Source organism: Nanorana parkeri, unplaced genomic scaffold (genome assembly GCF_000935625.1).
Source record: "Nanorana parkeri isolate BGI_ZX_2015 unplaced genomic scaffold, ASM93562v1 scaffold3216, whole genome shotgun sequence".
In the NCBI taxonomy this organism is placed as follows: domain Eukaryota; kingdom Metazoa; phylum Chordata; class Amphibia; order Anura; family Dicroglossidae; genus Nanorana; species Nanorana parkeri.
Window position 1 is genome coordinate 10,683 of NW_017309484.1, and position 14,284 is coordinate 24,966.

The 14,284-nt window shown below is 45.3% G+C and overlaps 1 protein-coding gene across 1 annotated transcript in view; it reads right to left on the bottom strand.

Moving 5' to 3' along the window:
- Positions 1-11,969: 11,969 nt before the first annotated feature.
- Positions 11,970-14,284, bottom strand: part of LOC108802922 (zinc finger protein 850-like) — a 25,072-nt gene continuing 22,757 nt past the window's right edge. The window contains exon 2 of the mRNA XM_018574767.1: positions 11,970-13,005. Coding sequence (XP_018430269.1) covers positions 11,970-13,005 — 1,036 coding nt within the window. The remainder of the gene's footprint in view (positions 13,006-14,284) is intronic.

Consider the following 14,284-nt stretch of genomic DNA (forward strand, 5'->3'; position numbering starts at 1 on the left):
GGAGAAAAACAATTTCAGTGTTTTGAATGTGGAAAAGGTTTTACATGCAAGTCACAACTTATCTTACACAATAGAGTTCACACTGGAGAGAAGCTATATGAATGTTCTGAATGTGGCAAAGTTTTTCCTAAGAAGGCAAGTCTTATAACACACAAGGGGCTTCACAAAAAGGGGAAGCCATATGAATGTCCTGAATGTGGCACAGCTTTTGCAGCGAAGGGTAATCTTATAAGACACGAGAGGATTCACAATGGAGAGAAGCCATATGAATGTTCTGAATGTGGCAAAGCTTTTTCAGAGAGTGGTAATCTTGTAAGACACAAGAGTATCCACACTGGAAAGAAGCCACATTAATGTTCTGAAAGTGACAAATGTTTTTACATGGAAGGCAAATATTATTACAAAGGAGAGAAGTCACACTGGAGAGAACCCATGTCAGTGTTCTGAATGTGGCAAAGCCTTTCCAATGAAGGTAGAGCTTAACAGACATCAAAGGATTCACACTGGAGAGAAGCCATGTCCGTGTCCGGCATGTGGCAAAGCTTTTAGGTTGCAGTTACAACTTTTCAAACATCGGAAGGTTCACACTAGGAAGAAGCCATCCCTTTGTAAATCTTCACCTTCAGTTGCAATGAAGAAACTCTGAGGATGGGGAGTAGAAGCTAAGCCGCAATGAAGGAATTGGAGGTGTTACGTTCTGCTCACACCCACACAATGCTTTTTCTAGGACAGACCACATTTGTTTTCTCTCCCCAACCCTTTTTTCTAATGTTTTAGACTTCTCTATTCTGATTTTTCCCTGGACTGACCATAGTGGAGTGACCCTGACTTTATTGTCCTTGTGGGCATCTAAAACTGATACAACATGGATTGTGAATTATTTTTTTGCTCAATACCGAATCAACTCAGATCTCCATTCTACTGGAGATTACTGAGTTTATAGTCCATAATTCTACCCCTCGTGTTTCCTGGTTAACTTTGTGGGAAGCACACAATGTTGTTATCAGAGGTCACAGTATCCAACTAGCTTCCTCCTAGCTTCCTCCCTTAAAAGAGAGACACTGAAATATTTATGCTAATTGGACACTGCATTTTTCACGACCTTCACTTCCGACCTTGCATTTAGATAAAGCCAACCACAACCTGAATCTATTACCATCTTGTTTGGCTGACCAGAGCTTGAGATACACTAACCATAAGTTGTACCACAAGGGCAATAAACAAGACTCGGTTCTAGCGTGGGCCTGTCTCATAAGCCACTGTGCCTACGGACCACCACTGGGACCTGTGACCCTTTGAAAATTGTCAGTGAGTTTGAATGCTACTTTTATACCCTATATTTTGACTCTAGTGTCATGCCACCCTTGTCAGATCTCACCTTACCCACGATGCCCATGACTTTTCGAGATTCATTGGAGGAACCGCTGACTGTACTTGAGCTATTTCGGGCCATTAACTCTATTAGGATCAACAAATAGTCCGGCCTTTATAATTTCACCCCGTTGTACTACAAAAAATACTCCAAACTGCTGGCCCCCTCTTGCACGAAGAGTATAACTCTATGCGTAACAACCTTCCAACAGCACCCAAAGCTGCCTCCTTTCACGTCTCTTGGGTCATTGTAGCGCAACCAGTAGAAGCCTTACCTAATCACCCAGCAGAGGGCCATCTGAAGCGCCAACATAAATGCATGTTCCATGTTCTAACTACTACCAAACACACCATAGCGAACTCTTGGCAATGTGATTCGCTTGCTTTTGAAGAAGTGGAAATTGCATTAGATCTTTATAAACAAATGGCTATCTGCACGCTTGCTAGTCCAGGCCCCTCAGTTCTAGAAAGTATGGGAGCCATGGCTGACATGTGAACAAAGTCCATTTTACTGAAGAATGAACAGAGCTCTCATCCTGTTACAGGAGAGAGGAAAATATCAGATCTACAGACTGTCCTCAGACTCATCGTGAAGGTGGAAATGATTGTGCACATTTTTGCTGTTGTTACGTGGACTACAAATTCAGATTAGGATTAGGCATCTACCCAAAGGATTCACCTTTTTGGATCTGAAAAAAAAATGTACATGGTTTCTTAAATCCCATTCATATGAGAGTGTTTAAAACTGGATAGAAACAAAGCAAAAGAAAGATGGAAACTTCACGAGCTGAAAAATTGATGGGAACTGGTGGGGAAAATTAGGGGAAAATGCTGTACAGTGGAGGCAGAGTGCAGTGTGTGTTATATTGTAGGGAATGGGTGGGGGGAGGGTGATGTCCTGATAAATTTGGGGTGGGGATTGGGATATATGAATATATGTAAATATTATGTGTGGGAAGTGTTTGCGATTTTACTTTGTAAGAGGGGTGTAGAGTTGTGGTGAAGGAAGAACACCGGATGGGGAATGTAGTTTCTTCTTGTCATTAGTTCGGGAAAGGTGGAGGGAAATGTTTATTATGGGGGTTGGGTGGATTGTTTCTGGTTTTTATTTTTTAATATAATTGGATATATTTTTTGTGTTATTTGTGGAATTAAAAAAAAGGAAATGTACGTTTTGATTTTCATTTTTGAAATAAAATGATTGAGCGGTGTGAGAGAAATGCTAATAAATTTCTTAGACCAGATGATGAAAATGGTGTAAAATATAACACTGAGATGTAAACAATCTATCACTTTCCTTCTGTTGTTAAAGGGCCAGCTACATACATTTATTGAAGGTGGATTATATCTATACCATGGACTGGGTTCTTCTATAAAACATCAACCCAGAAAGTAACATTTCAGTTATAGGAATCTGATTGACAGGCTAATTGTACCTCTTAAAGTGGACTTTGTACTAAACAGCAAGATCGGCTTATTTAAATCTAAACTCCGGCCTCCCCTTCAGTCTTGCACAGTTGTACCGGCTCCTCTCCTCTTCCTCTGATATCACTGCACACTGGGAGCTTCTCACAATGTGCATTAGAAGCTGCAGCAAGTCAGAGAGAGCTCCGCCTCATTTCCTGACTGGAGGATGTCCAGCATTATCTTAAGAATTATCCAGCATCTCTTTAGAAGGACGAACCCCCTAAGATTGCTCCAGTTTATTTCCTGGTAGAGGACGTCCACTATGTGGATTGGCAGCTTCCAGAAATATAATTCATACCCCCCTAATGATTGCTCAGCAATACCCCTTTGTAGATATTTTTCTTAAAAAGTAGGATGTTCCCGAGGTGGAGGCAGTTATTTCCCGCCTCCTAGAGGAGGGGCCTGTTTTAAGTCTTCTTTTGCTTTTATTGGACCTACCCTTCAGCCAGCGGTGGTAGCTATAGAATTTTGCCTGGCTTAGCAATTTGGATATAAGAAATGGCTCATGATTCAGTGGCCTCTGACCGTCCAGTTCTGCAAAAGCTGGAACCTGGGGCTCTTTGTTACTGTGTGGGTGATCTTGATGATGCTCCAACTGTCTATGTTCAGACTACTTTCCGTCCACATGCGTAGGTTTCTGTGGCTAAAATATTGCTCTGGGGAACCTGCGTGTACAAACATTTAGAGAGAATTCCTTTCGCAGAGAGAACATGTCTTTGGTAAAGGTTGAGGTGGCGTCATTAAGAAGGTTCAGGAGGAAAAAGTACTTTGTTACCCAACAAGTGAAAACCTAGCATTCCCTCCACCAAATCAATGTCAGTTTCTAGCAATAGAGGGCCCTTCCTCTAGTTCTACCTCCTCTAAACCCCAACCAGGTACCCAGCACAGGACCTGGACTTCTAAGTCTACCAAAACTGGAACCAAGTCCTCTTTCCAGGGAAGCGGCGCCCCCACCTGTGAGACATCATCCGGCTTTTTCAGCCCTATGGACTATAGAAATCCCGGATCGGTGCATTCAGTTGGTGGTGTCACAGGGTTACAGAGTTTCTTTCCATTCCCTCTGCCCGGATCACGCACTCCAATCTTCCTGCGTTCCTTCTCAGGGCAGAAGCTTTGCAGAAGACCTTGCTGCAGCTCTTACCCTCATTATGCCCGTTCCTCCACCGGAAAGGTTCCCGGGATTCTCTTTCAACCTGGTTATGATTCCCAAACCCAACCGAGAGATTCCTCCTATTCTGGACCTGAAAGTGTTAAATTCACAAAGCTTTGTAAGTTCTGCATAGAATCCGCTCGCTCGGTCCTCACTTCTAGGAATGCACCAATAACAATGCCAGTACTTGTACTCGTGAAAATGCCCCGATACTATGCGCGGACACCGACAATTTACATTTTTAAACATGAGTGGCTGCCTGAGGTTCCCACAAAGCTTTGTAAGTTCTGCATAGAATCCGCTCGCTCGGTCCTCACTTCTAGGAATGCACCAATAACAATGCCAGTACTTGTACTCGTGAAAATGCCCCGATACTATGCGCGGACACCGACAATTTACATTTTTAAACATGAGTGGCTGCCTGAGGTTCCCAACTTTCTGGGGACCTGCGGGGGCTGCACATTTTCTCATCCTCTTTCCCGCTACCTGCACGCGCCTGCGCAGCCATGGTGAGAACCGGAACAGCCCTGGTAAGACCCACACACGTCAGAGCAGCCATGGGGAGAATAGCACACAACCCTGGTGACACTACAGAGCCCTAGGGAGACTGCACGCAACCCTGGTGACGCTGCACAGCCGTAGTAAGACCTGCATGCAGCCCTGGTGACACCGCACAAGCCTTAGTGAGACCCTTCATGCAACCCTGGTGACGCTGCACAGCCCTAGTAAGACCTGCATGCAGCCCTGGTGACACCGCACAGCCCTAGTGAGACCTGCATGCAGCCCTGGTGACACCGCACAGCCCTAGTAAGACCTGCACGCAACCCTGGTGACACCGCACAGCTAGTGATACCTGCATGCAGCAAAGGTGACACTACAGAGCCCTAGGGAGACCGCACGCAACCCTGGTGATGCCGCACAGCCCTAGCGAGACCCGCACGCATGCCTGATGACACCACACAGCCCTAGCGAGACCCGCACGTAGCCCTGGTGACACTTCACAGCCATGCTGAGACCCATATGCAGCCCTGGTGAGACCCCACACAGCCTTGGTGACAGCATGCACAGTAGACATGTGCGATTCGTTTCGTTCCGAATCGAAATTCGGACGAATTTTCAGAAATTCGGACATTCGGATGTATCCGAATTCCGAATTACAGACATAACGAATGCAAACGAATCCGAATTTCCATTTCCGAAATTCGGTAGCGTTAGTATGAATGTTCTTATTCGTTTTCTGTTCTTATTCGTTTCTTATTCGTTTCGTTCGTTGGAGCAAAGTGACATTAGAGAAGGAGAAAAATATTTTTTTCCCCTCAAATGTCACTTTTGCTGCAAACGAACGAAACGAATAAGAAACGAATAAGAACAGAAAACGAAACGAACGTTCGTACTAACGCTACCGAATTTCGTCCGAATCCGAATTCCGAATCCGAATTGACTTTCACACCCGAATCCAGAAAAACGAAATAACACAAATCCGAATTTAAAACGAAACGAAACTAAACAAATTTTTTGGCAGTGCACATGTCTAATGCACAGCCTCCTGAGATGCTGGGCGTGCCTGGTGAGCAACACTGACTATGTAGATTCATATTATTCTGCATTGCTGTAGTATGTGTTGCTTGGATTTGTAGTCTTCTGTAGCTGATGGTATTCTGCATTGATGTATCATGTATTGATGGGATTTGTAGTCCCTCTACAGCCTGGTGAGAGTGGCAGAGCAACCAGGGTTGCATCGATTGCAGCAGTGACTAGCACTGGCGCTCCACCTCTGTCCTAAAATCATTAGTCTGTATTGTTTTAGAAAACCTGTCACATGACACTAAAAAAAGGTATCGGTAATTGGTATCGGCGAGTACTTGAGGAAAAGTATCAGAACTCGTACTCGGTCTTAGAAGAATGGTATTCGTGCATTCCTAATAGACATGTGTGAATCGTTTCGTCACGAATAGAAAATTCGGACGAAATTTTGGAAATTCGGAGATTCGAATGTATCCAAATTCCGAATTACAGCTAAAACGAATCCGAATTCCCGATTTCCCGAAATTCGTTGTCGGTCGGTCGTCCAGTCGGAATTTCGTTGCAGCAAAATGACCTTAGGAAAACAAATACATTTTTTTTTTAGTTTGCATAAGATGAGAAAAAAAGTGTGAGGTCCCCCCCCAATTCATACCTGACCCTTTAGGTCTGGTAGGAATGTTAAGAGGGACCCCCTCCCCCGTTAAAACACAAAAAAGTGCGTGGGGAATGGGGGAAAAAACGCGGGGTCCCCCAAACAGTCCTACCAGACCCTTGATTTTATCAAAAGTCTGGGCTGTTTACTAACTATTTGATTTAACCCTTTAGGGAATGGGTAGGGAGGGTACAAGTACCCCTTACTCATTCACAAGGGGTACCCCAATGCAAATAACCCCCCTTGCCCGCAGACCCCCCACAACCACCGGGTCAGGGTTGTGGGGAAGAGGCCCTTGTCCCCATCGGCATGTGGACACCCTCTCAATGCCGAGGGCACGTGGCCTGGTTAGGGGCAGGGAGGGGGGGGGCACTCGATCGTGTCCCCCCCCCCCTTTCCTGCCCTGCCAGGCCAGTGCTCGGATCAAGGGCCTGGTAGGACTGTTAGGGGGGACCCCACGTTTATTTTCCACCATTTTTGGGGGCTGGGGGTTCCTAAAGACCTAAAGTGTCTGCAATGAATTGGGGGGAACCTCACGCTTTTGTTTTCATCTTCTGCAAACTAAAAAAATAAAACATTTTTTTTTCCTAATGTCATGTTGCTGCAACGAAATTTCGACGAAATCCAAATTCTGAAACTAATTTAATTTCGGACCCGAATCCGAAAATCTAAATAATGCGAAATCCGAATCAAAGCGAAACGAAACAAATGTTTTGCTGGTGCACATGTCTGATTCCTAATCGCTTCATTACAGGGAAGTGTTTTTTGTATCTGTAGACATCAAGGATGGCGACTTGCATGGGCCAATATTTCCGCCCATCAGCTTTGCTCTGTTTTGCTTTAGGAGAGATTTCCAAGTGTAGCTCTTCCATTTGACCTTTCCACGGCTCCTCGGTTATTCACAAAAGTGTCATCACCAATACTGGACCTGTTGTGATCAAAGGAGATACATGTGGGGGAGGGGTTATCTGGGTGACCTGCTAATAACACGTTGTGAAGTGGCGCTGGGGGCGAATCTTCGCAGGACGCTTCTTACATTACAGCGCTTCGGATAGATAATAAACTTCCAGAAATCATCATTGACTCCTCCCCTCCTCCTGGAGTATCTGGGACAAGTCCATGGCCAGGATATTCCTTCTCTGAGGCACAATCCGGTCCCTGTTATTCAGGTACAGTGCCTGTGGTCCAACGGCTATGGATTTGGATGACGGTTCTTGGCATGATGGTGACCTCCTTTAAGGCAGTTCTTTTCACTCAGTTATACTGACAACCACTGCTGGGGGTAATTATTGTGTCCACTGACCACCACTGGGGGGAGGGGGGGGGCCGGGGGTAATTACTGCATCCTCTGACTGCCAATGCTGGGGGTTATTATTACATCCACTGACATCAGTGCTTTGGGTTATGAATGGGTCCACTGGCCACCAATGCTGGGGGTTATTATTGTGTCCACTGACCACCATTGCTGGGGGTTATTATTGGATCCACTCACCACCAATGATGGGGGTTATTATTGGATCCACTGACACCAATGTTGGGGGTTTTTCATTGGCTCCACTCACCACCAATGCTGGGGGTTATTATTGCGTCCACTAACTGCCAATGCTGGGGGTTATTACTGCATCCACTTACCACCAATGTTGGGGGTTATTATTGCATCCACTGACCACAAATGCTGACGATTATTATTGGGTCCACTCACCACCAATGTTGGGGGTTATTATTGTGTCCACTAACTGCCAATGCTGGGGGTTATTACTACATCCACTGACACCAATGCTGAGGGTTAATATTGGGTCCACTCACCACCAATGTTGGGGGTTAATATTGGGACCACTCACCATCAATGCTGGGGGTTAATATTGGGTCCACTCACCACCAATGTTGGGGGTTAATATTGGGTCCACTCACCACCAATGCTGGGGGTACAGTTTTGACTTCTTCACCTTGTGCAGCGGGGGGAGGGGGAGGGGCACCTGCAATTTGGACTCAGGTTTCTGATTGCTGAGCTCCGGGTACACTATAACTGCCCTGTGCTCAGAGAAAGGAGACCGAGTATTCAGAGTTCCTTCCAGTGATAGACACGGAGAGACACATGGCTGGAGGGTCTCACTGGAAGGGGACTAGAATGAGGACTGCTGGGACTTATAGTTCTGTACCGGTGTATTCTGTAATTGAGCATTGTTGGGACTTGTAGTTCCTTACTAGCTAGCTGTGAGTCATTGTCTTGACACCTAGATGCCCTTTTGTCCTTTGCTGCCTCCGACGTGTGTGAATCCAAAGCTACAACCAGGCCTCCAGGACTTCTCTAACTGCCCAACTTGACAAAGAAGCCTCCTCTCACTGCCACTCTGCCCTCCTCATCCTTTGCCCTTGTTGTGTGCTCCCTGCTACCTGGTATACCTGAGGCTGCAGCCAGGCCACCCTGGACCTTCACCTCTCCCAGGACCTAGCAATCTCCTTGCGGAAGGACCCTGTAAGCCCCTCACTCTGCAGATCACCCTGCCTGGAACTCCCTCCACCAAGCCAAGCCAACCAGCTGCCCCGGACACCTACAGTGTGAGTTGCTTAATCCTCGCCTTCCATCCCTTGCTGTGTCCGTGATTACTACCCTATGAACTGTTGGCTGTGAACTATTGCCCAGTATCCTTGCTGCTGACCCCTTGTTGTGCCTAGAGTTCCCTGCGATACTAGATTCACTTGCTGCTACCTCATATTGTTTGAGGAGTCTCCCTCTCTGTATCACACCTGTGGCTTACACCCAGGGCCATCCATGGAATTCTCGCTGCTTGAGCCCAGGAGGGAGGGTTGGGGTGGTCAGTGGAGGAGTGTGGGTGGTGCACGTAACAAGGTTGGGAGGGCAGGATGTTTGGTGGTACACTTTACGGGAGCCGAAGGGTGGTTGATGGCGCAAGGTACCAGGGGAGTTGTGTATGGTAACTCTGCCTGGTTACAAGGAGCTTTAATGAATGCCGGCCACAGCATCCCAGTTTGCTAAGAGCTCTTGGCAATCTGAGATGCACTGGCCAGAAAGGGGTCAGCAGGCACCACCCCCCTCCCCTTCCGGTGACCTAATGAAATGTTGGCTGAGGCACTGCCTAGCCGTTACCCACTGAGAAAATGAAAATGTATCATGGATAGATCTAGCACATGAAACTCGGCCCAGAGGTGCCCATACACGCTGCGATTATCGTTAGTGTGCAGTGACATCAGAGGAAGAGGAGCCGGTACAACTGTACAAGACTGAAGGGGAGGACGGAGGTCAGATAGAAGACTGAAGGGGAGGACGGAGGTCAGATAGAAGACTGAAGGGGGACGGAGGTCAGATAGAAGACTGAAGGGAAGGACGGAGGTCAGATAGAAGACTGAAGGGGAGGACGGAGCTCAGATAGAAGACTGAAGGGGAGGACGGAGGTCAGATAGAAGACTGAAGGGGAGGACGGAGGTCAGATAGAAGACTGAAGGGGAGGACGGAGGTCAGATAGAAGACTGAAGGGAAGGACGGAGGTCAGATAGAAGACTGAAGGGAAGGACGGAGTTTAGATATAAATAAGTAGATCTTGCTATCTAGTACATAGTCCACTTTAAGGAGGTACAGTCAGCCTGCCATTGTCATGTTATTTTCTGGGTTGATGTTTTGTAGAAGAACCCAGTCCATGGTATAGAGATAATCCACGTTCAATAAATGTATGTAGCTGGCCCTTTAACAACAGAAGGAAAGTGATAGATTGTTTACACCTCAGTGATATATTTTACACCATTTTCATCATCTGGTCTAAGGAATTTAATAACATTTCTCTCACACCGCTCAATCATTTTATTTCAGAAATAAAATCAAACGTACATTTCTGTACTGGAAATAGTTTTTGAGGATAAAATAGGGATAGACCTTTTCTGTTGCACCTCCCACTGGTACCCCATTAACCTCTATAACTTTAGTCCTGGCTTCCTGCAACAGGAGATCACTTGCCTGGTCTTGGCCAAAGCTACTACCCGAAATATCCAGGATGTCCAGATCCTCCTCATCAACTTCACTAGTTGCTTCTGGGTCAGGTTCCTGTTGACCAATCTCTGCCTCATCTTCAGTCTGTCACGTGGCCCCGCCTCTCCTAGACTGTTCCCCACGCTGATTTCACAGGATTTCATTGACGGCCCTATTAAATCTCATCCTGCTCTCCCTGCGTTCCCGTCTTGTTTTACCTTTTTTTGGGTTAGAGATATACAAGTCCGGATGAATAAAGGGACAAATGTCATGGACACCTGTATTTCCCAGCTCCGCTTCAGCTTCCCCTGGTTCTACCACTACAGGGGGTTGTAAAAGAGTGCGGAAGTCAGGGAAATTCCTTCCTATGATCAAAGGATATGGTAGGCGAGGAACTACCACTGCTAAGATTTTTACCAGACTGCCCTGTACTAACACCTCTATGTTGGAGGTAGGATACTGCACAGTACACCCATTAATAGACAGTACCCCCATGGTTCTATGATTCTGAACCCAACAAGGTTTTACTAATTTACTTGCCACCAGGGTAAGGGCGCTGCCAGAGTCCACCAGCGCCACTGTCTCTTGTTTGTCCAACAGGACAGGTACTCTAAAGTTATGTCCGCCTTCCACCAGGCCTGCTAAACAGATAAGTCCACAAAAGTCTGAGGAATCTTCCCCTAGTCCACACTGCATTGGCTCAGGAAGATTAGGGCATCTTGCCCTGACATGTCCTTTTGCGCCACACTCAAAACAAGTTATGGAGTTTCTCCTAGAGTGGTCCTCTTTCCCAGGGTTTTGGCTTCTAGAGTCTGTTTTGGAAAAATGGGCTCCCGATCCGAAGTCTGCTTCCAATCCACTCTTCCGGTTTCCCCTGTCTCTAGATCTTACCACTCGATCTAGTAAAAGATCGGCCCAAGTCTGTTGCAGACAGATAACATGGTCACACAAGTGGAATGATATCACAGTCCAGGGGTTTTCATTAAGTGACCCCCTCACGGAGGCCACTTGGAAGCTTTCTCATGTAACGGTCAAGCACAAGCGTTTCTATGATCTGTGCAAGAGTTTGAGTCTCTGGTTTGAGCCACTTCCGAGCCAGATGAATTAGGTCAAACATCTGGGATCTGGGCGCTTTCCTTTCATTAAGCCTCCAGTTGTAGAAGTGATGGGCCCTTACTGTTGCTGTAACCCCTAGCAGGGCAGGAATCTTGGCTTTCAGTTTGTAGTCCACAGCAGCCTCCTCTTCCAGGTCAAAATAGGCTTTTTTGTGCTTCTCCAAGGACAAAGGGTGCAATCATTCCAGCCCACTGTTCTGGAGGCCAGCCTTCTCAGATGGCTGTCCGTTCCAACGCCAGCAGATAGGTCTCCACATCGTCATCTGTGGTCATTTTCTGCAGACAGCTGCTTGCGCATATCTAGCTTAGCCCCCTGTTGGTGGGTGAGGAGATACCTGGGCAGTCATCCGGTTCAGGATTTCTTTTAGCATAGCATGGTCTGTCTCTTGTGCTTCTGTGACAGCTCCAATCTACAAAGCCAGGAGCCTGTTAGTCTCTTGCTGTCCTGCAGCATGAGGCAGCTACCTGTCTGTTAGTCTCTAGTCTAGTGCATAAACCCTGCGTGTGTGCAATCTAAAAGCTTTGTCACATTCAAAACATTGATGCGGCTTCTCTCCAGTGTGAATCCTTTGATGTCTGTTAAGCTCTACCTTCATTGGAAAGGCTTTGCCACATTCAGAACACTGACATGGGTTCTCTCCAGTGTGACTTCTCTCCTTTGTAATAATATTTGCCTTCCATGTAAAAACATTTGTCACTTTCAGAACATTAATGTGGCTTCTTTCCAGTGTGGATACTCTTGTGTCTTACAAGATTACCACTCTCTGAAAAAGCTTTGCCACATTCAGAACATTCATATGGCTTCTCTCCATTGTGAATCCTCTCGTGTCTTATAAGATTACCCTTCGTTGCAAAAGCCGTGCCACATTCAGGACATTCATATGGTTTCCCCTTAATGTGAAGCCCCTTGTGTGCTATAAGACTTGCCTTCTTAGGAAAAACTTTGCCACATTCAGAACATTCATATAGCTTCTCTCCAGTGTGAACTCTATTGTGTAAGATAAGTTGTGACTTGCATGTAAAACCTTTTCCACATTCAAAACACTGAAATTGGTTTTCTACGGTGTGAATCTTCTGGTGTAAAATAAGTTGTGCCTTACATGTAAAGGTTTTCTCACATTCAGAACACTGATACGGCCTCTCTCCAGTGTGAACCCTCTCGTGTGCTCTAAGATTACCCTTCCCTGCAAAAGCTTTGCCGCATATAGAACATTCATATGGCTTCTCTCCAGTGTGAAGCCTCTGGTGTCTATTAAGACTTGCCTTCTTAGCAAAAGCTTTGCCACATTCAGAACATTCAAACGGCCTCTCTCCAGTGTGAACTCTATTGTGTAAAATAAGTTGTGACTTGCAAGTAAAAGCTTTTTCACATTCAAAACACTGAAATGGGTTTTCCACAGTGTGAATCCTCTGGTGTAAAAAAAGTTGTGCCTTACGTGGAAAAGCTTTTTCACATTCGGAACACTGATGTGGCTTCTCTCCAGTGTGAACTTTCGTGTGTAAATTAAGTTGTGACTTACACGTAAAAAATTTATCACATTCAGGACACTGATATGGCTTCTCTCCAGTGTGAAGCCTCTCATGTGATATAAGGCTTGTCTTCGCTGCAAAGTCTTTATTACATTCAGAACATTTAAATGGTTTCTCTCCAGTGTGAACTCTCTGGTGGGAAATAAGTTCTGACTTGTATGCAAAAGCTTTATTACACTCAGAACACTGATACGGCTTCTCTCCAGTGTGAACCCTCTTGTGTAAATTAAGTTTTGCTTTCTGTATAAAAGTTCTGTCGCATTCAGAACACTGATATGGCTTTTCTCCGGTATGAATCATCTGGTGTTCAATAAGATGTGTTTTTAATCTAAACGCTCTGTCACACTCTGAACACTGATGTGGCTTCTCTCCAGTGTGAATCCTCTGGTGTGCAATAAGTTGTGACTTATATGTAAAGGTTCTACCACATTCAGAACAATAATATGGCTTCAATACATTGAGAACCTTCTGTTGTCTGATGAGCTTTGTCTCCATTGTAAAACCTTTGTCAGATTCCAAACAAGAATTGGCTTCTAAAATGACTTCTCTTGTCCTCTGATGTTGGATCAATGCTGAAGAATATCCAAAACCTTTATGAACTTCAGAACACCGGTATGTTTTGTGTCCTGTGTGATATGTTTTGTGTCCTGTGTGATATGATTTGTGTCCTGTGTGAAACTTCCAGTGAACTGTAGAAACCCTTCTAGTCACTTAGATCACGTATATGGATTCTCTCCGATATGACTCAATTGTGCTTATGAAGACCAACTTCGCCGAAAACTTGGCTCATCAATAAACCTGTACAGATAGATAAACAAATATATAAATTAAAGCCAAAACTCTATAAATATATTTATTATACAGAAATATGTACTGTACATGGTTAATGTTTGTTTTTTATAGAGGACACTATATTATTCCCCATAGTCCCATAGGTTGGTATAATAGACTGCTTATTACAGTTTTCTGCAGGAAAATCTCATTCTTTGGACCCATTCAGAGCATTGTGCTGCATTTTCTAGTCCCAGTAAACTGTATGAAAAATCAGAAGCCTCATCACTGTGATATTGGCACCGCGAAAATTTGGCATGGCTGCGGATTGTTGTAAACACATGGGCTCCGTGCACAGGATGAGGTGAGTACCTTGTAAAACCTAATAGGAGGAGCTAAAAACTATCATAATAGAGGAGAAAAAATAGTGACAACAACGGAGAAGACACAGGGGGCGGGGACAGAAAAGAAGGGCTGGAACACTCCGTAAAAGTTCCCTCGACAAAATGTCTACGAATAGAGAAATGTTTCCTTTACAAACATTATTAGATACATTGTAAACCGTCCTCTTCTCAGATAACACAAACATATTAATGTCCTTGGCTGGGGTCTGGGCTTTTGACCCATCGACATTGCTTTGATACATTCAAGGACATCAATCTTTTTGTGAAATATTATATATGTGTATATATGTGTCTATTAGGGTTGCACAGATACCAAGT